This window comes from Melanerpes formicivorus, unplaced genomic scaffold, assembly GCF_026170545.1.
Source record: "Melanerpes formicivorus ecotype bairdi unplaced genomic scaffold, bMelFor1.0.p_v2 SCAF_9, whole genome shotgun sequence".
Lineage (NCBI taxonomy): Eukaryota > Metazoa > Chordata > Aves > Piciformes > Picidae > Melanerpes > Melanerpes formicivorus.
Genome location: NW_027142361.1, coordinates 12,836,487 through 12,862,997, shown reverse-complemented (window position 1 = coordinate 12,862,997; position 26,511 = coordinate 12,836,487). Strand labels below are relative to the sequence as shown.

Here is a 26,511-nt window from a genome sequence, read left to right as displayed (position 1 = left end):
CTGATGATGGTGGAGTTGCAGCAGGCAGTGGGGTCCCAGTCCAGGGGGCAAGTCCAGAGGAGTCCAAAACAATTATAGGAAGGCTGGGAGCCCTGTGCTGCGAGGACAGACAGAGAGTTGATGATCTTCAGCTTTGAGAAGTCTCCAGGGAGACCTAATGGCAGCCTTTCAGTACCTAAAGGAGCCCATCAGAAAGATGGGGTCAGACTTTTGACCAAAACCTGCAGGACAAGGAGCAATGGTTTTAAACTTCAAGGGGTGGGTTTAGATGGAACCTACAGAAGAAATACTTCATGCCAGAGGTGGTGAGACACTAGCCCAAGTAGCTCAGAGAGGTGGTAGATGCCCCATCCCTTGCAACATGCCAGGTGAGGTTGGACAGGGCTCTGGGCAACCTGCTCTAGTTGCAGATGTCTCTGCTGATGCAGGGGGCTTGGACTAGATAGCTTTTAAAGGTCCCTTCCCACCCAAATCTGTGAGTCTGTCATGACTCAGTGACCCTGCATTCAAGGGCAGAGCTGTAACTAGCGAGATGGAGCTCCTCCACTGGTAGAGGTTACCAGGGGCCGCTCCGCGCCCCTTTGTGCCGACTCCCGTCACCATGATAGCCGTGCGGGCAGGTGGCACGGCTGGGCGGGGTCCTGTGCCCTGCACCGCCCCTCTGCCTGTCAGTCAGGGGGCGCGCACCCAACTTTGCTGGGGGTGTTCGGCCCCGCCCTACGGCGGACAAAGGCGGGCGGCAATTGGCCGAGGCGGCACTCAGGCCCGGCCCCTGCCGCGCAGGTTTGGGTGAGAGGCGATCGCGGCCGGGGAGCGCGGCTGGAGCAGCATCAGCACCATCAGCAGCATCAGCAGCATCGGAGCGGCGAGAGCGAGAGGTACCGGCGGGGACGGGAGGTACCGGCGGAGACGGGATGGGCTAGGCTGGGCTAGGCTGTTCCGTTCTGTTCCCACACTGGTGAGACTTGATTTGTCTAGGAGGTATCGCGACGGGTACGACAATCGCGGCAGGTGCGTGTATCGCGATAGGCGGGGGTGTCGCGACAGGCGGGAGGGGGAGTGCTCCGCCACCACTACATCGGTCAAGCAGGGTGTGGCGAGTCAGAAACGTTGCGTATGTCCCCCGCCCATGTACGGGGACCTCACCTGTCACGACAGGCCGATGGTGTCGCGATAGCGCGAGGCATTCTCGGCGGGGTGTGCGGACGGAGCCACCCCGCCCGAATGGGCTAGGCTTTCTTTCATCTGTGCCGTGTCGCGACCGGGTGCGGAGTAGCAGGTGCGCGGGGCGCGGTAGAGCAGGGTGCCGGGGCAGTGCGGGCCCCCGGGGTGCGGGGGTAGAAGGGGGCGGTGGCGAGGGCGGGCGGGGGTCCCGCCAGGCCCGGGCCATTGTTCCGCAAGGGCTTCCGAGCGGCCCCGCCCCGGCTCCGAGTATCCTTTGTGCTGGGCGGCACCGGGGCTTTGTCTGTGGGGCCGCACCGGGGCCCGTGGGGCCGGGACACAGCCCTGTCCCCCTCACCGGGAACTGGGCATAGGGGCCCCGCCGCAGCATCTCCGCTGCCGTCCTTCGCCTCGGGCCGCGCCTCTCCCCACTGCCCCCGCACCTTGCCCTGGGGTCCCGCAGTCTTGTATCGAGGGCGGGCACCCCCAGCTCTCTGTCTTGGGACCACCTCTCGCCAGCTCTGATCTCCCTCCCGCAGCCTCATGACAAGCCCACTCCCCGAGGGCTGGCAGCACCCCTGTATTCGGTGCTCGGCCTGCCGCAGTGACGGCCGCGACGCGCCCTCCCGGCACACCCTGGGTGTGACAGGGACCCCACCACAAGACCGTGAGGGTCCCACCGGGCTGTCACCTCCCGGCTGTGGTACCGCGCCCGTGTGCGCTCGGATGTGGCCGTGCCGTACTGTGGCACGTGCCGCCCCAAGGCGCCTGAGGGGACCATGAGCGGCTGCTCACATGCCCACAGCATCCCTGCCAGAGCATCCTTGCTCCATCACCCATGCATCACGGTTCCCCAGTCACCGCATGGGTTTCACTGTCCTTTCTGATGCTGTGGATCGGTCACCCTGACACTGAAACTTATGGTGGCTGGGGATGTTGGTCAGTGGGGCCCTGGCACCAGGGCAGCCCAGGCCCCACACACATCATCGGAGTGGGACTCTGACATCCACCCTGGCTGTGTCTGAAACAGAGCTGGGGAAGGGGAAGGGGCAAGGCTAGGGGTGATGTGGTAGTTGTGACACACTTCCCCCCCCCCAAGAGGCATCTCTGCAGTGAGGGGTGATGCCCACCCATCTGCCACTGCTGCCAGCCAGGGACAGGCAGTGGTTATGGTTTGGTAACACCAGCAGTGCTCATCCTGCCCTGACAAACGAGGGTGGGTGACAGTCAGGGTGACAGCCAGGGATCTCACCAGAGCAGACAAAAGCAGGGAACACTGGGGGGACTGTGGCAGGCCAGTCACAGAAGCAGCTCCTGGCCTTCCCTTGCTACACAATGCAGCTCTGTGTGTGGCTGCACCACAGTCCCTAGCATCCCAGCACAAAGGCCCCAACAGGTGTCCCCCCAGTAGTCCCCACCAGGGCAGGGGTCCCTTTGTCCTAGCAAGATAACAGCTGTCCATGTGTCCCCATCCTGCCAGCCACCACAGCTCAGGTCCAGTGGAGCAGCCAACAGCAGTGGGTGGGCCATAAGCCCTCCTAGATGGCTGTACTGCTTTGTATGCTGTGAAACATCACCACAGCAAAACTGTGTGGCTGGCAGCATCCAAGGACTGCCAAGCTGTGGGGCTGTGACATGGGTGTCAGCTGCAGTGACGAGGTCAGTCAGGGGGTCCTCAAGGACACTCGCAGTCCCCCCTCCCTCCAGTGCTGACACTGCTTTTCTGCCCTGCCTGAGGAACCTGTTGTTTCACAGAAACCTCCTGCCACAACCTCAGTGCCACCAGACCTCAGCAGCTTACCATGGCACAGGCAAAGAGCCCCTGATGTGTTCTCAGGGCAAGGCTGTGCCACAATGCTATGGGACATAGCTGTGGGACAGAAGGAAAGAGACCCTGGGGATACTGTGTGTGACTGGGTGTGAGCTGGGGGGGGACTGGTGTGTCAGGCATTGGGACTGACATGTCAGCTGGCATGGTGACTGGTGGGGAGTGGCAGAGCTCTCCTGGGGCCAGGGGCAGTGAGTGGCCAGCCAGGTCGCTGAGGAGGGAGCAGGAGAGGGGCCTATTGCAATGGGGTTGGGGGAGCACAATGGCAGGTGTGGGGGTGGCTCCATGGTGGCCAAGGCCTTGGGCAGCATGTTGAGCTGCCAGCCCTCATCTGTACTCTATGTCCAGCCCACACAGGGCTCACCCTTGCCTGTGTCCCCAAGTGATGCTCTGTCTCCATGGCCAGCACCTCACTCCCTGTGCATCCTGGCAATGCCCACCATGCTCTTGCCATGCACTGGGCACAGTGAGTACCCTCTCCCCCCATCCCACCCATGTTGGGTGGGTGCTGCAGCACCACGGAGAAATGGCACAGGCTCCCTCCCTGTGTGCTGCTGCGCTCCAGATCTGTCCATCACAGCAACCTGCTTTCATCTTGGGGTGCGATGCACCACCTCCCTCCACCACGGCAGTACAGCCATGGGTTTGACTGCCCCACACGGCAGCCCTTGCCTGAGGTAGCAGCTTCCCTGAGTGCCTGAGGCAGAACTGGGTGGCAGTGTAGGAGCAGGTATGGGCAAGAGTTGACCCGGTACCAGCTCTATTGAAGTGCCAGTGCTCAGTGTGCCGTGTCAGCCTGGCACGCTACACAAGGAGCTGCTGCCGGTACGGTTGTTGCCATCCCAACTCAGACCCTCTGGGACTCATTTTTGGCATCTGGCACAGTTGTGCATGGTGGTGGCATTTTTAGCAGAGTGAGAAGCTACCTTTCCCAGGGATGTTCCCCATGAGGGAAGGCTGCCTGTGAGACACCCCCCCGGCAGATGCTTACTGCAGTCCTGTAACAGGAGCTGTGCAGCAGAACAAGACATGGGCTGACACTGGCTTGCCCATGGCAGGCCTGACATTGACATCATTCATGGAGCCCTAGGGTAGGAACAAGCCTGGGAAGGGTGGTTGTGGTGGTTGTGACCCTGTGGTGGGCACAGCTGGTTGCCCTCCCAGGGCAGCTGCTGCTGCTCACCATGCCAGGAATGCTCAGCTGTTGGCAAGGCCCAGTTCAGCCTCTCTGAACTTCCCTGGCACCCAGGGAAACCATTTGCTCCCGAGCTGGTGTTTTGCTGGGCAGTTGGGAATCTTTGGCATGTGCTCAGGACTGTCCCTTTGGAGCAGTATTAGGATACCAGGAAACTAGGCTAGTCCCTTGTGATGAGCACATTCATCTCTACAGCCCTGTGCTTGCCCTGGCATGATGTCAGGGACAGCATGTGCCATGTTTTTCCAGGGGCTTGGGGACACAGGTTGGGTGAGTGCTGGGGCCTTCCTCACATGGTGGCCATGTGAGCTCTGCCCCATGGTTGTGCCAGCAAGGTGGGACAGTGCTGTGCTGTCCATGTGTGCCCTGGCTCTTGTCTGGAGGCAGCATTGCTGGAGTGCCTGGAAGGGGGTCTATAGGGCAGTAGTCCTGGTGGGGTCCCAGCACCTTGTGCCCACAGGGTGGGCGCATGCTCCCAGGGTGCCCATGCAGCCGGCACGTGCTGTCCTTGCTCAGACAGGTCGATGGTGTTTGACCTTCATCTACCAAAGGACTTATAGATCGTGTCTGGGTTCACCCCTCACTACTGAGGGGGGCAAAGGCAGCTCTGGGGCAGCACAGGATGCTCTAGCAGAGCTGGCATCACGTGGGGCCATGTGCAGTGCCAGCGTTGGTGCTCTGCATGTCAGACCCAGCCACCCTGCAGTGCCTTCAGGGCAAGGTGGGTAACTTGCCCCAAGCATGGATGCATGGGTGAGGGTCCAGCAGCCCTATTCCTTGGCCAGCTCTGGGTGCTGGGACCACAGGGTGACCAGGGGATGAGGTGCAGGATCACATCACCAGAGCAGGGGGGGCTTGACAGGGCAGCAGCCCTCACTAAGCACCCAGTTCCGCCCCCCCCTCCACGGATTTCCCAGGATAATCCAGTGTTGACATGGCCTGGGGCAGGGATGAGCATGGTGGATGCGCAGCCGTGGGCTGCCCGCAGTCCTGCCTGCACTGGTTCCCCAGGCCCATAAAGGGGACTCGTCACAGCAACAGCAGTGTGCCAACCTAGGGGCCCCCTGGGGGTGGGAGATGGGGGTAAATCCTTCCTGGCCCCGGGGCACTGCATGGGACTGGGGCAGCAATTGGTCAACCCTGGGCTGATGCCTGCCCTCACAGCGCCATGCTCGCCAACACGGCCACCATGCGGATCCTCATCAAGGGGGGGAAGGTGGTGAATGATGACTGCACCCTGGAGGCTGATGTCTACATTGAGAATGGCATCATCCAGCAAGTGGGCCGTGAGCTAATGATCCCTGGTGGGGCCAAGGTCATCGATGCTACTGGCAAGCTCGTCATCCCAGGTGGCATTGACACCAGCACCCACTTCCACCAGACCTTCATGAATGCCACCTGCGTGGATGACTTCTACCATGGCACCAAGGTACTGTCTGTCTGTGCCCCCTTTGCCCTGCACATCCCTGGGTGTGCTGCCCACCTGCACCGTGAGCTCTCAGCTGGTGGGTTGGTCCCTGGGATGCTGGGGGATCTGCAGGGGGATGCTGGGCAGGCAAGAGCATTCAGTGGCAGGAGCTGTGTGGTGCAGGCAGACTCTGACCTAGCACTGCAGGCAGCACTGGCTCTCTGACAGCCTGGCCTGGCACTGCCTGTCCCAATGTCCCTATCCATCATGTCTTCTTGCTGTGAGCATCCTCCTCCCTCTCCACATCCACAGTGCTCTGTGCTGGCATGGGGATGCTCCATGGTGCCAGCTCAGCTTGAGGCCCTCCCAGTGCTGCCGTGAGTTGTGGTGCTGTGCACCAGCTGCCACCACCTGGGGGTGTTGAGGGGCTGAGGTGGGGTTGTCCTGGGCAGTACTGGGGCCAGCTGTCTCCAGCACTCTGCACAAAGCAACCATTGTGCCAGACCAGTGCTGGCTGTGCCTGGCCCCAGGGTGCCCAGCATCCCTAGGCAGGGGGCTCAGTGCTGCCACAGCTGCTGCAGCAAGGGGTTAGGGGACAATCCCACATCATGACACAGTGAAGGGGGCACAGAGGGCAGTGGGTTGATGCAGTGACCATGGATACCCCATGCTGTACTTGCTCCCTATCCCTGTCCCAGCATGCTGCCTTGTAGCACCATACCAGTGTCTGCACCAGCCCATGAGGGACAACTGGTAAAGGAGCTTTGGGGATTAGCCAGTCCGGGTGAGCCAGGGACACTGCCGGGTGCAAAGCACCCGCCCTGCCACCCACATATGCCATGGCTTGGGGCAGAGGGGGTGTCTCCCTATGGCCTCCATGCTGCCAGGGCTGGGCTTGGCACTCCCATCCCACCCCATGCCAGGGGTGCAGCTGGGGATGGGGGTGCAGCTGGGGGAAGCTGCAGTACCCAGGCTCACAAGCAACCCAGGCAGGACATCCCCCTGGCACCTCAAATCCAGCTGTTGGTGCTTGTGGCAGAAGTCAGTGTCCCAATGGGTAGCAGGATGGGGCCCAACAGATGTTTCATGCATCCACATGTGCTGCTGCAGCTGAGGAGCTGCATGTGGAGCCATGGTGCTGTGGGGGACAGTTGTACCCCAGGGTGATGAGGGGGATCCCTGCCTGCAACAGGACCCAGCCCAGGGTCCCACACCAAGCTGTGGGCAACACAATGCTCCAGATGTTGCTTCCCCAGACTAACCACCCAGGGACTGGCCTCACTCGTAGACAGGCAGGGTTTGTACCACCCCATGGCTTGAGCAGCACCACGGGCTCTCAGGGATGTTCACCAGCAGAATGAATCTTGTCCCCCACACACCAATCTGCAGGCGGCCCTGGTAGGAGGCACAACGATGATCATTGGCCATGTCCTGCCCGACAAGGAGACCTCGCTGCTGGATGCCTATGAGAAATGCCGCAGCCTGGCTGATCCCAAGGTCTGCTGCGACTATGCCCTGCACATGGGCATCACTTGGTGGGCACCCAAGGTGAGTCCAATCAACCTGACACAGCCTGGCTCCAGCAGCCACAGCACAGCCAGTGCCCAGAAGCAACTGCTATGGCCAGGGCTAATTCCTGACCTCACTGATCCCATTAGCTGCTTGCTGGGCTGGGCTGGGCTGAGCCCCCAGACAGCCCTTGGTTACCCCTTGACCCAGCCAGATCTTCCCCAGGCAGAGATGGGGATGGATTGGGTGCTCCCCAGGGTGCATCCCAGTACCAGCACACTGGGGATCCAGCCAGGTCAGATCACAGCATGACATGGCAAGCAAAATCCCCCCAGCATCTATCGCTTCCCTGATCACCCCGGGGTGCAGGTACAAATCCTGTATCTTGTGTCCCCAAGGACAAAGTGTTTGGCCCAGCCCCATGGTGGGATGAGGAGATGGGAGCTTGCACCCCAGGGCCACTGTGTCCTCCCCTTCACCATGCTGCCCTTCCTGTCCTGGCACAGGTGAAAGCAGAGATGGAAACACTGGTGAGGGAGAAGGGGGTGAACTCCTTCCAGATGTTCATGACCTACAAGGATCTGTACATGCTGCGGGACAGCGAGCTCTACCAGGTCTTCCGGGCTTGCCGTGATATCGGTGCCATCGCCCGTGTCCATGCTGAGAATGGCGAGCTGGTGGCTGAGGTGAGCACTGGAAACAAGGGTGCCCATCCCTGCTGGGGACCTAGCCATGTCACCCCCAATCTTTATTCCTGACTTCCTTCTCCAGGGAGCCAAGGAGGCGCTGGATCTGGGCATCACGGGACCAGAGGGAATTGAGATAAGCCGGCCCGAAGAGGTAGGTGACCACTGTCAGTACTGCCAAGATGGTAGCCTGGGACATGGCAGAGATCCTCCAGGGCATCCTCATATCTGCCACTACCTCTCTGTGCCACCTGTGCACCCATCTGCATGTCTATTGTCCCACCACCCAGCCAGCCATTGGTGCCACCGGGGCGTTTTGCTTTGCCACACTATGCTATGTCTTACTGCCCACTCTCTCCACAGCTGGAAGCTGAAGCCACACACCGTGCCATCACCATTGCCAACAGGGTGAGTGGTCCTGAGCTGCATCTGGGAGTGGGCACCCCATTTCCATGGGACCCCCTCATAGAGCTGGGGTGCCCACAAAGCTGTTGGCACTGACCCCCTCTTCACAGACCCACTGCCCCGTCTACTTGGTGAATGTTTCCAGCATGTCTGCAGGTGATGTGATCGCTGCTGCCAAGATGCAAGGTATGGGGGTACTTGGGTGGGCACCCTTCTCCTCTGGGTACATGCAGGGACGTGGGCACAGGCAGAGGGTTAATGCGGGCACTGGGAAGGTCATGTGATTGAAGAGACGTGGGTATGGGCACAAGTGGGGGCATGGGAGATAATCAGCCATGGGCATGCAGAGACACACAGACCCTTACACAGACCCTTGCACAGAGACAGACACAGGATACAGGAGCACATGTGGAGCACCTGTGACCCCACAGCTCCAGGCACATGTGGCCGTGCTTGCACACACACAGCACAGAGGTGACCACAGGTGTACGTGTGGGCGCACACATGACGACTGGCTTGTGCCTGCGGCGATACCGACATGGGCAGAGCTCACACATGATCCTTGCACATTCGCCCTCACACGCTTGCCCCCAGCACCACGCCTGTGCTTCTGCCCTGGCAGGGAAGGTGGTGTATGCAGAGACGACCACGGCGCACGCCACGCTCACTGGCCTGCACTACTACCACCAGGATTGGTTCCATGCTGCTGCTTACGTCACTGTGCCACCCTTGCGCCTGGACACCAACACCTCGGCCTACCTCATGAGCCTGCTTGCCAAGTGAGGTGCCCCCCTGGCACCCCTTTGCCCTGGGAACCCCCTCTCCATGGGCCTTGTTTCTCTGTATGCCCTCCTCAACTGCCATGTTTGCTGGGCATCCTGCTAACAGGGCATGGGGCTTTCTGGGCATCTCTGGTGTCCAGCATGCATAGATGTCCTGCTGCCAGCTGCTAAGCCATCCAGCTGCCCTGTCAACCCAGTATCATGCTTTCCTGTACCTTGCTCCCCTGGTGCTGTGCTCTTCAGACACCCCATCCTTTGGACACCCTCCTCCTTGGGCTAGCTCCTGGTCTTTCTCTGTCCCTGGCACCTTACTTCTTGGGCACTGGGCTCTCACTTCCCACTGTGCTCCCTCAAGGCCTCACTCTGTGGCTGCTGCATTTTGCCAGCACTTGCTGAGCACCTAGGATATTGTGTGCTTCACTCTCTAGGCACCCCATTCCCTGGGTGCTGAGCTCCCTGGGTACAACACGGCATGGGTACTACATTCCCTGGGTGCTAAGCTGCCCAGGCATCCCACTGCATGGATGCCCCACTCCTCAGGCACCCTGCTGCCTGGGTGCTGACCTCCCTGGGCACCCCACTGCATGGGTGCTCCATTCCCCAAGTGTTGAGCTCCTCAGGCACCCTACTTCATGGATACTCCATTGCCTAGGCACTGAGTTCTCTGGTCCCCCCACTGCCAGCTGGCTGTCCCTGAGCTGCCCTGACCATGCCATCAGCAGCTCTATCCTGTCCTCTTGCAGCGACACGCTGAACATTGTGGCCTCTGACCATCGACCCTTCAGCACCAAGCAGAAGGCCATGGGAAAGGAGGACTTCACCAAGATCCCCCATGGTGTCAGCGGGGTGCAGGACCGCATGAACATCATCTGGGAGCGAGGCGTGGTATGGGGGCCTGCGCCCCTCCCCTGCCCCTCTGAATGGGGATGGGATGGGGCTGACCCCCCACCAGCTCTTGGGGGCTCAGCAGTGGGACAACTTTGGAGTAGGATGTTGCTTGGGGAATTTTCCCTCTGGCATGGGAATGGGCGAGGTGCTCCCCAGTGCAATCCAGTGGATCTCAACAAGGGGCACAGCCCTGGCAGCAAGGGGATGAGGAGATGGGAATTCCCAGGGGTATGGACCCCCAGCAGTGAGGGGACACTTGGGGACAGAGTGTTGAGGACCCCTCAGGGATGTCACTCCTAAGGGCTAGGACCCTCCAGGAAAGGTGTTCCCAAGGGATGGGACCCTAAGGGGACAGAGGGACTGGGGACCCGCAGGATTAGGACCCTCCAGGGAAGGTGTCCCTGAGGGATGGACTCCTCTCAGGTCAGAGGAATGGGACATCTAAGGGATGGAGGGATGGGACCACTTCTAGTTGGCATCCCAGGGGTGAGACCTCCCAGGGCTGGGACCCTTGTGCTCCCTCGCCCATGAGCTGGGGGTGGTTTGGTGTGGGCAGCACAGGGTGTAAGGGATGGGACACAGGCAGCTGGGCAGCACCGTGGGACTGAGGCAGGATGCAGCCTGACATATCCTCATCCCACCCCAATCCGGTGGCAGGTCGGCGGCAAGATGGATGAGAATCGCTTTGTGGCTGTGACCAGCTCCAATGCTGCCAAGATCCACAACCTGTACCCCCGCAAGGGCCGGATCATCCCTGGCGCCGATGCTGATGTGGTGGTCTGGGACCCTGAAGCCACCAAGTAGGTGCAGCTGTTAGCAGGTGGCCAGAAAGTGGACTCCCAGTGCCACCAGGCACCTGCTCACTGTCACATTCTCCCACCCAGAACTATCTCAGCCAGCACCCAGGTGCAGGGTGGTGACATCAACCTGTACGAGAACATGCGGTGCCATGGAGTGCCCCTGGTCACCATCAGCCGTGGGCGAGTGGTCTATGAGAATGGTGTCTTCATGTGTGCCGAGGGCACCGGCAAGTTCTGCCCACTCCGCTCCTTCCCAGACTCTGTCTACAAGAAGCTGGTGCAGCGGGAGAAGGTATGGGCATGGTGCTGGGTTGCACGGGTGGTGTGCTGGTGTGTGGGGCAAGGGCTGTGCCATGCCTGGCTCCAGGCTGCCAGAGGGGGGACGAGAGGGACAGGGGCCACAATGGTGTAAGTGGCGTGGGTCAGTGCTGCCCGGTGCTGGCAGGATGAGTCTATGCCACCTAGTGCTGTGCCATGTCAGTTCTGTACTGGTACCACCCTGGAGCATAACACAGAGTGCAGCATGCCTCCCTCCTGCCAGGGCCAGGGTATGATGGCAGCAGCCACACCCAGCTGGGCTGAGTGCCGGTGATGAGATTCCTGATGGTGGACACACAAAGGACCCCCCAGGTCCTGTCATTCCCTGGCACCTTACTCGCATGTCGCAGGTGCAGAGGGTTTGGGGTTTAGGAACATGTGTGCAAGGTGTGTGCCAAGCTTTGGGGTCTCCCACATCCCACTGTCCTGGGCTCTCTGTCCTTTGCTGGGTCTCTGCAGCCCCAGAGGTAGTCCCTCAGCTCATGGTGGCTCCACATGCACCAGGGGAGGGACACATGGGTGGGATATGAAGGGAACCTAGGGCATGTGTCCTCCTGGTCCTTCCTATGCTCAGTGGAGCTGCAGGATCCCCTCTCCTCCTCTCTGTCCCCCTCAGTGCCCCCATCCCACAGCAGGCATGGGACCACCCCACACCAACCTCCTCTGCCCTCATGTGTCCCTATGACTGTTGCCTGGAAGCTCTGACCAGAACCTGGCACCAAGAATCCTTCTGTGCCTGGTCATGGGGGATGCACAGGGGGCTCAATGTGGTGCTGATGCTTCGAGGGAAGGGGATACCTGGGGAAACCTGGCACAATCTGAGGGAGCTGGGAGCCGATGGTCAGCACTGGGGTGCCCATCTAGAGCTGAGCGCTGTTGTGGCAGCATCAGGAGAAGCATGGGGCAGGGTCCGGCTGCTGTGTCTGCGTGGGGCATTGCACTGTAAGAGGAGTCAGCTTGGCATCTCCAGGGGGACAGTCAAGGGGCAGTGCCATCAGGATCACCCCCTGCCCTGGCATTTCTCTGCACCAGGAGCCTAGCCAGCATCCCACTCAGTGTCTCTTCTCCCTGGCTGTACCCCTCCTCATGTTACAGACCCCTCCTCACACTGAAGCTCTCTCCCTAGCCCCAGCATGCCCCAGCCCCACTCCTTCCCCCCACACCCGGCTGGTCCGCACCCCGCTGTAAGGCAGGGGCATCCCAAATCCTGCTTTGCCACGAGGCACCCCCTTGCTGCCCCTGCATCCTGTCCGCAGCCCCTCACCTGCCATGGCATGGTGCCAGCTGGGGCTGATGCGCTCTCTGCTCTTCTTTTTCCCTTCTGGCAGAGTTTAAAGCTGCGGGGTGTGGATCGCACCCCATACCTGGGGGACGTGGCTGTGGTTGTGCATACCGGGAAAAAAGAGACTGGGACACCCTTGGCTGATACACCCACCCGGCCTGCCACACGACATGGGGGCATGAGGGACCTCCACGAGTCCAGCTTCAGCCTCTCCGGTAAGAGCAGGGCCACAGTGAGGGTCCCGGTAGCTCTCTTGGCACCAACTGGGTGCTCTCCACCCTGCTGCTTCTAGGTAGGGTCCTGCACCCCACTGGTGCTCCCATGGCAGAGTAGGGAGCAGACCCCAGACCCATCCCCAGACTTGCAGGTCTTCTGTCACCCACCCATCCATCCATGCACCGTGGCTGTACCAGGCAGGGATCTGTGCCGGGCATGGTGTAGACAAGGTACCAGGGCAGGCAGGACTGTGCTGGTGCAGGCATTGTGTTTGTCCTGGGTGGGCACCTTTGTCCCTGGGAGCAGGATGAGAGGGATGGGAAGCATTGCCATGGCTCTGGTTGGTGCCCATCCTCCTGGCATGGTACTGCCCTGCACTGCAAAGGACCAAGCTGTGTGCTATGTGCCATGCTCAGGTGGAAGTGGGGCTTGCCACATCCCGCTCCTTTGGTCACAGTGCTCAGTGCTGCCCACACTTACTACAACTCAGTGCCAACTGGTGATGCTCCACAGGGTGGGTCACAGGGATCTGTGGGATTGCAAGAGTCTGTCCCAGCATGGCCAGTGCCGGCACAAGACACTGGTGCTCCGGTGCCCACCCACTGTGGGGAAGCCAGGGGCATGTGCAGCACCTGCTGGCCCTAGAGTGCCAGTGGTCAGGCTGCTGGTTGCGCTGGTGGTGCCATGGTGGCCGTTTGGCTCTTGCCTCTGCCCCAGCCTCCCTGACCCCTGTTCATCCGTCTGTCCGGCAGGTTCTCAGATCGATGACCACGTTCCAAAACGAGCTTCGGCCCGGATTCTCGCTCCCCCCGGAGGTCGGTCGAGCGGCATTTGGTAAAGCCGGGGACCTGTCCCCCAATTGAGGACCAGGCACCGGCCTCACGCCGTTCCCCATCCCGGGACCCCGGCTCCAGCGGGGCTCCCCTCGCGTCAGGAGAGGGGGGCCCTGCCCGGCCCCCGTCCTGCCGTGATAGCCGGTAGCCGTGTGCGGTGGGCCAGGGGCTGTGACCTGGCCAGCCGGAGGGGACAGGGGGCAGCGAGTGGCTCTGCCCCGGCCCTTTTCTGTTTGCACGTTGGGTTTGGATCAGTGAATTTTTGACTTGTTTGTGCATTGCGTGGAAATACTCTGAAGTGGTTTGTGTCACTAGCGTTAGGGGAGAAGCAGGGACCCCCCCACCCCCACTCCGGGCTGACCCCCTCCAGCCCTGCCCCCACCCCAGCCCTTCCTATGCCCTGAGAGCATCATCCTGACATGAATGCGCCTGGATGTGGGGCTGGCATCTCCCTGCTGGCACACGTGTGCACACACCCATGCAGCTGGTCGTGCATGGTGCCAGCAGGCTCCTTACTGCTGCATGTGTGAACACGTGTGTCACACCACACATGGTCTCAGTGAGGTGTTCCTGGTACACCCATGTGAATCCCCCTGTGCCAGATGCTGGCAGGCTCCTCACCATGCCCTATGTGCACACATGTGCCATGCTGTCCATAATCCCAGTGAGATGTCTGTTGCACACCTGTGCATCCCACCAAGTGAGATGCCAGCAGGCTGCTCACTGTGCCACAGGTTTGCACACATCTGTCACGCTGTGTTTTCTCAGTGGGATGTTGGTATCAGGCATGTGCCTGTGCATCCTTCTTCCATGCAAGGTGCCACATCTGTTGCATCATGTATGGCTTCAGTGAGGCATTCATAGCACACACACATGCACCCCTCTGGGTGAGGTGCCAGCAGACTCTTTACTCTGCCTCTTCTGTCTTAACACGTGTGCCATGCCATCCCTGGAGATGTTCATAGTGAACATGTATGCACACAGGAACTCCTCAGCAGTGAATGCCTGTTTCATACCATGCCAGTGTACCCCTCACCTCCACCCCTTGACGCCAGGGTCCCCGAGGATCCTGAGCACCCACAGTGGGCAATGATGTAGATGTCAGTGGGATGCGGGTCAAGAGGTGCAGGTCGTGGTGCTCATGGCCCCAGGAGAAAGGGGTCCCCATCACCCCCCTCCATGCACCCACTTGCCAACCCAGCTGTCCCCGGGGTAGTGTCAGATGTGAGTTGTCCCTTGTGCACTTTTCCCCTAGATGGTCCCTGTAGGTGTGCAGTGGGGGGAGCCAGGTGGGCACAGCCTGGGGCTGGGGGGGGGGTGTGTCCTGCCCACCCTGGGTAGTTCCTATTGACCGTTTTAGGATCCTGCAGTACGTTTCTGTTTGCTCAATAAAGACCGTTCTCACAGTGCCCAGCCTCCACCTCTGTTTGAGTGGGGGGCAATGGGGGAGGCCATGGGAGACAAGCCTGGAGTGAGGCCCACAGTGGGCTCTGCAACACCTCCACCCCAATCCTGCCAGGTTATGGGACCATCACCACATCCCCCCCCTGCACACTCACGCATTGCTCCCCATCATGTTGCTCCCAGGATGGGGTGCTCATACCCCCCCTCCCCAAGTGTGTGGGGTTTTGGGGATGGAGGGTCTGTAGGGCAGAGATAGAGTGCAGGTGGAGTTTTGGGGGTGGACACTATTGGGTGGGGATGGGGTGCAGGTGGGAGGTTGGGGTTCTGTAGTGCAGGGATAGGGTGTAGGTGAGGCATTTGAGGATGGGAAGTTCATAGGGCAGAGGTGGAGGAGGTTGGGGACCTGTAGAGGCAGGGATGAGGGATGAAGGGGTGAGCAGTCTATAGGGTAAGGATGGGATGCAGGTAGGGGATTGCAGAGAAGGTATAAGGCGGGGTCCCTGGGCTGCACTGGTCCAAACATCTCAGGGGGTTCTGACTATCACAGATTCAGATTTACAGATTGCAGTGTTATCCTGAGTGCATCAGGTCATCCTGAGTGCATTAACACAGCACTTAGAGGATGGCCAAGGGATCAGGCTCAGCCAGCATGGATTTAGGAAGGGCAGGTCCTGCCTGACCAACCTGATCTCCTTCTACGAGCAGGTGACCCGCCTGGTGGATGTGGGGAGGCCTGTGGATGTAGTTTACCTGGACTTCAGCAAGGCCTTTGACACCGTCCCCCATAGCAAACTCCTGGCCAAGCTGTCAGCCCATGGCTTGGACAGCAGCACTCTGAGCTGGGTTAGGAACTGGCTGGATGGCCGAACCCAGAGAGTGGTGGTGAATGGTGTCACATCCAGCTGGCGGCCAGTCAGTAGTGGAGTCCCCCAGGGATCAGTGCTGGGCCCCATCCTCTTTAACATCTTTATTGATGATCTGGATGAGGGCATTGAGTCTATCATCAGTAAATTTGCTGATGACACCAAGCTGGGGACAGGAGTTGATCTGCTAGAGGGTAGAGAGGCTTTGCAGAGAGACCTCGACAGGCTGGACAGATGGGCAGAGTCCAACGGCATGAGATTTAACACATCCAAGTGCTGGGTTCTGCACATTGGCCACAACAACCCCATGCAGTGCTACAGGCTGGGGTCAGAGTGGCTGGAGAGCAGCCAGGCAGAGAGGGACCTGGGGGTGCTGGTTGATGGTAAGATGAACATGAGCCTGCAGTGTGCCCAGGTGGCCAGGAGGGCCAATGGCATCCTGGCCTGCATTAAGAACAGTGTGGCCAGCAGGAGCAGGGAGGTCATTCTGCCCCTGTACACTGCACTGGTTAGTCCACACCTCGAGTACTGTGTCCAGTTCTGGGCCCCTCAGTTTAGGAAGGATGTTGAGTTGCTGGAACGAGTCCAGAGAAGGGCAACAAAGTTAGTGAGGGGCTTGGAACACAAGCCCTATGAGGAGAGACTGAGGGAGCTGGGGCTGCTTAGCCTGGAGAGGAGGAGACTCAAGGGTGACCTCATTACTCTCTACAACTACCTGAAGGGGGGTTGTAAACAGGCAGAGGTTGGTCTCTTCTCCCAGGCAGCCAGCACCAGAACAAGAGGACACAGTCTGAGGCTGCGCCAGGGGAAGTTCAGGCTGGAGGTCAGGAGGAAGTTTTACACAGAGAGAGTGATTGCCCATTGGAATGGACTGCCTGGGGAGGTGGTGGAGTTGCCGTCACTGGAGGTGTTCAGGAGGAGACTTGACAGGGTGCTTGGTTACATGGGTTAGTTGATTAGGTGGTGTTGGGTGATAGGTTGGACGCGATGATCTTGAAGGTCTCTTCCAACCTGGTTTATTCTATTCTATTCTGTTCTATTCAGTGGGTACTGCACAGCTTGGTATCATCTGCCAACTTGGTGAGGATGCACTCAGTCCCACTGTCTATGCCATTGATGGACATATTGAGCAGCACTGGTCCCAGTACAGACCCTTGAGGGACACCACTTGTCACCCATCTCCATCTGGACATCAGGCTGTTTACCACTACTACTCTTTCTATGTAATCATCCAACCAATTCCTTATCCACTGGACAGTCCACCCGTCAAATCCCTCTCTCTCCTGTTTAGAGAGAGGGACGTTGAGGAGAACTGTGTCACAGGCTTTACAGAAGCCTAGATAAATGACACCTGTTGGTCTTCCCTTGCCCATTGTTACACCATTGTAGAAAGCCACTAAGTATCCCCAGGGGTTCCCTGCCTACAGGGGTCCTGGGAGCCGCTGGGGTCTCGAGGGGAACTTTGAAATTTCTGAAACGTGTCACAAGGATTCTGTGCTACCGAGGGTGGGTCCCAAATGTCCCAAGAGACTGTAGGACTCCAGGACGCCCTGACAGGGTCCCTGCCAGGTATCGGCGATACGGAGACAGACCCCACCCGCCCCCAGGGGGCGCTGTGCGGAAGAGAGAGCCCCGGGAGTGGGCGTGGCCAGCGCGCAGTTACCATGGCGATAGGGGCGGGTGAGCGGGGCCTGGTCCCGCCCGCGGGGAGGGGCGGCAGAGGCAGCGGCTGCTGGTGCGCATGCGCGGGGCCACCCGTGTGGTCCCGGCCCGGTCCAGGTGAACCCGGCGTGGTGCGGAGGGTGCGGAGCGGCGGGAGGAGCGGCCGCGGCTCGAGCGTGGTGAGTGCGAGGCGGCACCGCGAGGAGGGACTTGACAGCACCACATCGGGCCGCCGCCATCGCCCGCATCCCGGTACTGGCGATTGCCATCCACCCCCCGGCACCCGACACGGAGGCCGATGTGGCCTCGGGGGATGGAGCATCCGGGGGGCAGAGCGGTAAGGGTGGGGGTGTCCGTCCGGTGCCCCTGGGGATAGTGCGGCCGTGACAGGTTGGGCGGCCCGGGGACGGAGCGGCCCTGTCGGGCGCCAGGGATGGAGCGGCCGTGACCGCGGTGGGAACCAGGCTGGGGATGGAGAGGGTAGATCCGGGGCTCGGGAGGGCCGATTCCGGCGATGTCAGTGATGGCGGGATCTGGCCTGACGGAGCGGCGGCCGCCGTTGCGTCCCCGTTGCGTTTCCCGCAGGGCCGTGGCCCCGGTACGGCACGGTACGGTATGGCACGGGCACAGCACGCCGGGAGCTGTAGTCCTGGCACCGGCGGGGCCTCCTGGTACCGCGCAACGCCAATTACCGGTCATCACCGCCGGTTACTGGTCATTACTGCCGGTTACACGGTATCATTACCAGTGACTGGGCATCACCGGGGAGACCCCCGGGCTGTACGGGTCCTGCTGGACCCGAGTCTCTGCCAGGTGTGGGGTTCGTGGTGCTGCTGGCCCCCGTCCCACAGACAGCAGGGTGCTGGTGCTGGGTGATGCTCCTCGGAGAGGCAGGCAGAGCCCCCGTGGCACAGGCTTGGCCAGAGCAGTCCAGAAGAGCATGGTCAGCAGCACGGTGACCTGTCAGAGCATGATGCACACCTGTCCATCGTCCTCATGGTGACTCTGGCACAGTGTCACACCCAGGACGAGTGGGGCACGGGCAAGATGGTAGCATGATCACCAATGCTGCCACCCACATGGGACATCCAGTCCCATCCACAAATGACCTCACCACCACGGCATGTGGTACACAGATCACAGATCTTGACCTCTCTGGTGCCACTGGGGCTGTGTGGGGACATTGTGTGCCAGCATGGTTGTTCTGTGCATGGGGACATGGTGGGGGACAGTTCTTCCCAGTGAGTGGCATAGGCACACTGTCATGTGGGGCCTCTCTTCTGGTGGCTTGGCCATTGCCCATGAGAGGGTGTCCAGGTCAGGGGGTGCTCTGCCACAACACAGACCGGCTGGTGTGGATGTCTCCAGCCATAGGGTGCCAATGAGTGGCTCTTCCCGTGCTGGGTCTGCCAGCCTCCGGATTTGAGCCATCAAGAGGCACTTGTCATTAATATTTCAGGAATGCAGTGCTGGATGAGGATGCTGGCACGGGTGAGCGGGTACTATGGGAGGCACTGCTGGCATCATTGAGCTCTGCACATGCTCCCACTGCTGCTATTTCAAGTTATTTAGGTTAGCCAGAGTGGAGCAGAGAGAGACCCATGAGGCTGGGCCACCCTCACTGTGCTCTGTGTCTGCATCAGCCAGGCACCACCAGGAGAACCACGAGCTCCTGGTACATGAGTGGCTGGTTTCCCTTTTCACAGGCTGGGATAGGTGCTGCCACCTGCTAAACACCTGGGAAACCAGAAGGGGTGATGGGGAATGGACCTGGCAAAGGAGCTGGGTGCTGTCTGCACCGAGGCAAACCCGTCTGCCACACATGAGCTCTGCCCTATGAGCCCTATGAGGAGAGGCTGAGGGAGCTGGGATTGTTTAGCCTGGAGAAGAGGAGGCTCAGGGGTGACCTCATTGCCCTCTACAACTACCTGAAAGGTGGTTGTAGCCAGGAAGGGGTTGGCCTCTTCTCCCAGGCAACCAGCACCAGAACAAGGGGACACAGTCTCAAGCTGCACCAGGGGAGGTTTAGACTCGAGGTGAGGAGGAAGTTCTTCACCGAGCGAGTCATTCGGCATTGGAACGGGTTGCCCAGGGAGGTGGTGGAGTCATCGACCCTGGAGGTGTTCAAGAGGAGATTGGACGTGGCACTTGGTGCCATGGTCTAGTCATGGGGGTCTGTGTTGATAGGCTGGACTCGATGATCCTCGAGGTCCTTTCCAACCTAAGTGATACTGTGATACTGTGATACTGTGATGTGGCACAGCATGGCACAGCTCAGGGATACTGTCCTCAGGGTAGGGGGAAGCGGCACTGGGGAGGACATCTGTGATGGCCACCAGTGCAAGAGGCCACCTTTGCCAGTGCCTGGGCAGCCCTGCCCACACTGCCTGCCAGCTGCCAGATGAAGCGGGTGGCACTGCAGCGGCTCTGCGCAGCACTCAGACCCCACTGGCTTGTCTGCCACCCCCCTCACATATTTGTCACTTGAGAAGCCACCGGGATAACTCCCAAAATAGAAACTGTGAGTCGCAGCAGCCCACCTCACTCTGCCACAACGGTGCTGCCAGGCTGGTGCAGACGGCGAGGGGTCAGCACCGACTCAGAGGCTCGGTAGGCAGTGCTGCCCATCCAGCACCTGAGTAGCTGCAGTGGCATGCAGTTGGTGCCTGGCTTTGGCAGCCCGTGCTGGCACCACAACCTCGGTGCTGAGCAAACATATTCAGCGTGGCTGCCGGCCTCATTCTCCTCTCACTTTGTTTGGCCAGAGCGCACCGGCCCCGGCCCAGTGAGGGCTGCGGCGTGGGACGCCAGTGCCTTGCCGCCGTCTCCCCGGCAGCGTCGGTGCAAGGAGCCAGGCTGGACGACCTCTCCACGCCCCGGCAGCGCCGGCAGGACAGGGCAGAGAGACACGCCCGAGGGTTTTGTTCGCTGTTGGGCCTTGATTAGCAGCTCTGCGGCTGGACAATTAAAATGCAGCGGTAAGCGTCCCCCTCTGTCCTGGCAGCAGGGCTGGCCAGACGCCCAGCACAGGTGGCACAAGGCAAGGGGGGGCTGCCCAGCATGACAGGGAATGCACCCCAGATCCCTGCATCCCACCACCACAGAGGCACCAGCCTGGCAGCAGGGGCAATGCTGCCAAACCAGCTGCTGCTCCCTGGGGACCCCATGCCGAGGCAGCCATGTGTTGAGCCCCGTGCCAGAGCAGCTCCTCTCTCCATGGCATGCCAAGAATTGGGACTAACTTCTTATTTTGATCCTTTTTATTCTTGCAAAAGCTGGTGGCAGCAACAGCAAACTGGCCAGGCCAGAGCCTATCTTTCCTGGGTGTGTCCATCACCTGGCACTGGAGTGGCAGCAGGGCCAGAGGGTTGGCACAAGCAGTGGGCTTCCCTGTGATTATGCTGGGGCATGCTTGGTGCTACCACAAAGGGCTTGGAAACATGGTGTGGTGTTTCAGAGAGTGGGTGTCACTCTGTGCCCTGGGCAGCATCCCCTTACAGTGCTGATGGCTCTGGATGCTTGGGGCTGTGCCATGCCAGTGCCAGAGCAGGGTCAGGGTGCATGGCAGAGTGTGCAGGAATTGGGGTGTGTCTGGCAGCAGCACTTCAGGGTGTGGCTGCTGTGGTGACACCCGAATTCACCCCGCAGTGACACCCATCCCTGTGGCCTTTGGCATGGGTGTTGGCTTGCTTCGGCAAAGGGGAGGCCGTGGCTGCACCAAGGCATGGGGCAACAACACCGGCAGTTTGCTGGGAAGCACGGTGGATATCCTGAGTGGTGAGGGGGTGCTGTGGGTGCCCCTTCCTGCTTGGCAAGATGATGAGGAAGATGCTGGGCTTAGCCCCAAACCAGGACTGGCTGAGGTTTCTGCTGGTGCCATGACCCACTGATGCTGGCACTGGGATGGTGTTGGAAGCTGTGCTGTGCCTGGAGCCATGTTGAGTGGTTCACTCCCTGACTCTGTGCCACCTTACCTGCCTGGGGAGTATCCCTGGTGAGGGGCTGCCTACCTGGACCCCCAGTGGTGGTGTGGCAAAGGTCCACCTGGGTGCCAGCAGTGTGTGTCCCATCCTGCAGCGTGCAACCATTGCTGCATGCCCTCCACACAGAATGCTGTCAGCGGCCAGAGAGCTGTGTGCTGGTTCCAAGCACCATGCAATGCCTCCCCACCTCCACCAGATCGAGTAGAGCAAGAGCTAACCCCTGTGGCTCGGCATGACGGCCAAAGCCTGCCAGCGAGCCTCCAGCACCCGTCCCAGCCCTGCTCCGGCACTGCCATGCGGCAGCTGTTCCCAGCTATTTTGGGAAAGGACGGCAATGGCGGGGAGGGGGTGTTTGTCACCAGGGAACCGGGGAGGGGGGAGTGTTGTCAGCCGGCTGCTGGCTCCTGGGCGGGGTGGGCAGCCAGCCTCCTGCCCACTCTGGCACCAGGCAAACGCTGTGGCATTGCCGGCCGCACCGCGGCGGCCGCACCGCAGTGCACGTGGCTTTGGCTCTCCGCCGCGCATGACTCAGCTCGGGGCTGCGGGGGGCACCTGCCTGCAAGCCCAGCCTGTGCGGGGCGGCCTGCGGCTCTTCGGACAGGTGATGTGGCCGGCACGATAAGGTGGCTTTGGTCCTCCTCGCCGGGGAATGAGGTGCCCCCTACACCGTGCCGGGGGCTGCTGGGGCCTCATTTCCAGCGGCTAAAAATACCGGCACCCCTGCTGCTTCACGGCGACACTGACCCTGCATGGGTTGGGATGGGGTGCTGGAGGTCCCAGCGAGGGTCCGGCCCCACTTAGCTGCTGGTGGCCGTTCAACTAGCTGGGCTGTGTGGCTGTGCATCACCGGTTCTGAGTCACAGCAGTGCTGAGGCGGGGGGGGGGGGGGGAGGCGGGGGGTGTCTGCAGCCACCAACACCTTTCCTCTTCACAAGCCCAGGGAGGTGGCAGCACCCCACGGCTCCTCTCTGCTGGGTGACAGGGGGTCCTGCTCCCATTCATGCCCATAGTGCAGTCATGGTGCAGTCAATGCCTCCCCTCATCAGCCCCACACAACACCCTGGGCTGTGGTAGCAGGCAGGTGGGTCTAGGTGAGTGATGGAGGGCCAGGGGGGATTAAGGGAAGTCACTCCCTACCCAGAGCCCCTGGCTGGCAGCTGGGCCCACACCCTGCAGCCCCCCCTCTCACCCCGGAGCGGGAAGCGGATTAACACTGCTGCTGCTGTGCTGGGGAGGGTGGGATGGGGGAGGTGGGGAAGGCGTGGGCAGCAGGGTTCGATGGGGACCCTCATTCAGGGAGGGCACAGGGATGGTCCCTGCTGTGAAACGTTTGCTGGGAGCTGGTGGGATGGTGTCATGATACACCACCCCCCAGTTCCACAGCATGACTCCATAGTGCTCTGCCATAGCACAGCCATGGCAATGGGGTCTCCACTCTCATTGTGCCCAGGCAGAGTCCTCCACCATCTGGGAGCAGGTTTGTGGCTATGCCTGCTGACAGATGTTGCCCCTCTAAGCTCTGCTCTAATGGACCCCGATCCTGGCCCCAGCAGATTAGGGCTGCAAGGGGGGGGCATAAGCTGCTTATGGGCCAGCACTGGCCCCTGGGAGCCCCATGGCCTTGCACAGGGAAGGAGCTGTGCCCTGGCACAGGGGCAGTGCCCTCAGTGGTGCCTGTATCCCCTTGAGACACCCTGCCTGTGAGCCACATCCTGCACTGCATGCGTGTCCTGCGGTGGGTCCCATTTCTCAGCACCCAATGACATGGCCCACCCAGCTGCCCCTGCTCAGGGGAGAGGTCTACCTGGTCGTGTGGGATGTCAGAGGGCTGCCAGGGACCCTCGTGCTCCCTACACCTGGGGACACAGCTGGGCTGGGGGTCTGCAGTGTCCCCTGATGCTGGAGCCTGGATGGGATGGGCACCCTGAGTCCTGCCACCCTTGACATGGAGCAGGGCTGGGTTGGGAGGCACAGCACCCAAGGTGGGGGTCATACCAGGGTGATAATGCCAGCGTGATGCCCATCTCTTGGCAGCTGGGGCATGGCCGTCAATGTGTACTCAACGTCGGTGACCAGCGAGAACCTGAGCCGCCATGACATGCTCGCCTGGGTCAACGATTCTCTCCAGCTCAACTACACCAAGATTGAGCAGCTCTGCTCAGGTGAGGCATGGGTCCCAGTGGCGGGGGAATGGGGATGGGGACACGGATGGTGGTGGTGTGCTGCTAACCCCCTCCCTTGACGCCACGGTGTGGCCCCGGCACAGGGGCTGCCTATTGCCAGTTCATGGACATGCTGTTCCCTGGCTGCGTCCACCTGCGGAAGGTCAAGTTCCAGGCCAAGCTGGAGCATGAGTACATCCACAACTTCAAGGTGCTGCAGGCTGCCTTCAAGAAGATGGGAGTGGACAAAGTAGGTCCACGGGGTGGGCAGGGGGACATGGTGGGGTGGGGGCCATGCCGAGAGGGCAGCCCTACCACCCGCTCTCTGTCTCCCTCGCAGATCATCGCAGTGGAGAGACTGGTGAAGGGCAAGTTCCAGGACAACTTTGAGTTCATCCAGTGGTTTAAGAAATTCTTTGACGCCAACTACGACGGGAAGGAGTACAACCCGCTGCTGGCACGGCAGGGCCAGGACGTCACGCCCCCTCCAAACCCAGGTGATCACATCTTCAGCAAACCCAAGAAACCCATTGGCACTGCAGGTAATGTCCGGGTCCTCCCCGGTGAGCGCTGCCCCCCTGCCCTCCTGCACCCCACGTCATTCTGGCCACAGAAGGGTGTCTCCCCTCCGCCTTGTCCCCCACCACCTCTGCCTGTGCCCCACTGTGCTGCCTGCTTTTGATCAGGGGTGGGTCAGAGGGTCTTCAGGGACATGCAGGGCAGAGGTGACACTGGAGGGACTAGTAGGGAGCTAGGCAAGGCTGAGCTGCCTCTATCCTGCTCACCCTGGGTCTGTGTGTGGTTTATACTCCCCCAGACCCCACCCTGGGTGCCTTCCCCACTGTGCCAGCCTGCTCCCAGACACGAGTGATGCTCTGTGGTCATTGTGGGCTCTTTGTGCCAACTGTGCAGGAGCATCTCAAGGACTGGGCTGCCCCCTCCATCCCACAGCAAACCCCAGCTAGGCTACAAGCACCTCTTGAGGGGGCTAGGGGTGAGATTTGCCAGGGAAAACTGAGGCAGAGCTGGAGCCTGGAGTCATGGCTCAGCCTTCAGTGCTCTGCCTGCCCTTGCTGCCTGCTGCTGGCCTCACACAATGCAGGGAGGGGTTCCTGCTATCACCCCCCCAGACCGGTATTAACCCGTTGGTCCCCATCTGTTGTCAAGTTCCCCAGAGAACCTCTCCCACCGGCCCCAAGAACACATCAAACCCAGCTCGCCTCAGCAACGTTCCCAGCAGCATCCTCCGGAAAAACTCCCCTGCAGCTCGTAACGGTGGCACTGAGGCTGATGCACAGATCCTGGAGCTCAACCAGCAGGTAGGCAGGACCCCTGCCCACCCCTGCCTGCTGCTGGTGGGACCGGGGAGCACCCTGGGTGAGTGGGGAAGGTGCTGAGCCCACAGGTGTGGGGACTTTGAACTCAAGGCTTTGGCCCCTTGCTGCAGCTGATGGACCTGAAGCTGACAGTGGATGGGCTGGAGAAGGAGCGCGATTTCTACTTCAGCAAGCTGCGGGACATCGAGCTGATCTGCCAGGAGCATGAGAATGAGAACAGCCCCATCATCACCGGCATCATCAGTGTCCTCTATGCCACAGAGGTGAGGGCTAGGCATTGCTGCCCCCCCCCAAGGACCTCCAGCCCCTCCATCCTGCTTTCTGGGCTTCGCTGGGAAGAGGGTCTCCCTCATTTGGTGCCAGAGAGGGCAGTCTGGGCTTTGCTGAAGCCCTTGCTCATGCTGGAAGGGCCCATGGGGATAAGGCAGGAGCCAGCCAGGAGCAGGATTGCCCACCCCATGCCATCCTTGGGCTCATGGCCACTCATACCCCCTTGCTAGGAGGGCTTTGCCCCACCGGAGGATGATGAGCTGGAGGAGCAGCAGCCAGAGGACCAGGACGAGTACTAGCCCCGGCACGCTCCCACGCCCCGCCCCGCGCTGTTCCCCCCACCATAGACATTCGAGGTCCTGAGCCCATGCGCCTCGCCCTGCAGTGTCTCACGCCATTAGTCTCCATCACGGCGTCCAGCAGCTCTGGTGGGAAGCCGCTGTCTCCATCATTGATGTCCACCCAGCGAGGAACACAGTTGTACCTCTGCCGGGGGCTGGGGGGGGTGGGCACAGGCTCCGGCTCTCACCACCCGTACCCCCCGTATTTATTTCCGTTGTCCCCTCCGGCATGAGTGCACAGCTGCCCCTGTGTCCCTGCCTGCCCTGCTCTGTGAGAGCAAGAGGGAAAGAATGAGTCCTCCTTGGAGTGGTTGTCCTGGGGTGGAGGGTGCCAGCATGGTGCCTGCACCCTGCAGCCCCAGGGAGGGAGGCTGGAGCCAGGGACCACTGCGTGGAACTCAGTGGCCTCTCGTCAGCCTTCAGAGAGAACATGGCTTGGAGGAGGAAGATTTTGCTTCAGGTTTCTGGGAAGGTGATAAAGAAACCGCAGCCTGGCTAGGACATGGCCACCTGCCTGTACATGCAGGTGCAGGCAGCAAGGGAGGGACTCAATCACCACGAGCCAGGATTGAGGATCCCGGAGTGGGAGCCTGTTGGCACCATGGAGTCCTCTCCTCTTGCCCATGGCTACAGAGGACTCCCTGGGGCTGAGCCAGCCGGGTCTCTGCTGGGGCATGTTTGCCAAGAGCGGCAGGCAGAGCTGGCCCCGGCCATCGTCCCTCCCGTTGCATCGCTTGTCTGGTCCGTCACTCCGGTCGCAAAGCCTGCATCTGTGTTCAGTTTTATTTAAAATAAAACTCGTGTGGTTAAAACCTTGTCCTGGACGCTCCCTGTCCTGGCTCCAGGCCCCCTGTGGTTGAAAAGGGTAGAGAGGAGGAACCTGGAACTACCAGCCTGTCAGCCCCACCTCTGTATCTGGGGAGATCATGGAGCAGGTCTTCCTAGAAGCTCGGGTAAGGCACACAGAGGACAGGAAGGCGATTCCAGACAGCCAGCATAGCTTCATCAAGGGCAACTCCAGCCTGACCAGCCCAGTGGCCCTCTGTGGTGGAGTGAGTACATTAGTGGACAAAGGAAGATGTCTGAATTTTGCCAGCCTGGCCTTTGACTTGGTCACCCCAAATATCCTTCTCTTTCAGCTGAAGAGAGACAGATTTATTGGTAGTCACAGTCAGAGT

General features: G+C 60.6%; 2 protein-coding genes across 8 annotated transcripts; both read left to right on the top strand.

The window, feature by feature from the left end:
- Positions 1 to 847: 847 nt before the first annotated feature.
- On the top strand, positions 848 to 14,717 carry DPYSL5 (dihydropyrimidinase like 5). Of its 2 annotated transcripts, none has more exons than XM_068143057.1 (13): positions 848 to 878; positions 5,349 to 5,613; positions 6,982 to 7,140; positions 7,608 to 7,787; positions 7,873 to 7,941; positions 8,151 to 8,195; positions 8,303 to 8,378; positions 8,815 to 8,971; positions 9,718 to 9,859; positions 10,520 to 10,662; positions 10,747 to 10,954; positions 12,309 to 12,477; positions 13,231 to 14,717. In XM_068143057.1, the coding sequence occupies exons 2-13, from the start codon at positions 5,353 to 5,355 to the stop codon at positions 13,314 to 13,316; spliced, it is 1,695 nt and encodes a 564-aa protein (XP_067999158.1). In that variant the 5' UTR covers positions 848 to 878; positions 5,349 to 5,352; the 3' UTR covers positions 13,317 to 14,717. The 2 variants fall into 2 exon arrangements, with proteins under 2 accessions (XP_067999158.1, XP_067999159.1); XM_068143058.1 differs by lacking the exon at positions 848 to 878 and adding an exon at positions 929 to 958.
- A 2,614-nt stretch (positions 14,718 to 17,331) lies between these two features.
- On the top strand, positions 17,332 to 26,145 carry MAPRE3 (microtubule associated protein RP/EB family member 3). 6 transcript variants are annotated; one of them, XM_068143055.1, is made up of 8 exons: positions 17,333 to 17,419; positions 20,006 to 20,218; positions 23,258 to 23,385; positions 23,549 to 23,635; positions 23,726 to 23,927; positions 24,553 to 24,704; positions 24,833 to 24,985; positions 25,223 to 26,145. In XM_068143055.1, the coding sequence occupies exons 3-8, from the start codon at positions 23,317 to 23,319 to the stop codon at positions 25,289 to 25,291; spliced, it is 732 nt and encodes a 243-aa protein (XP_067999156.1). In that variant the 5' UTR covers positions 17,333 to 17,419; positions 20,006 to 20,218; positions 23,258 to 23,316; the 3' UTR covers positions 25,292 to 26,145. The 6 variants fall into 6 exon arrangements, with proteins under 6 accessions (XP_067999155.1, XP_067999156.1, XP_067999154.1 ...); XM_068143053.1 differs by having other exon boundaries at positions 23,507 to 23,635; XM_068143051.1 differs by having other exon boundaries at positions 23,490 to 23,635; positions 23,726 to 23,882.
- The last annotated feature ends 366 nt before the right edge of the window (positions 26,146 to 26,511 follow it).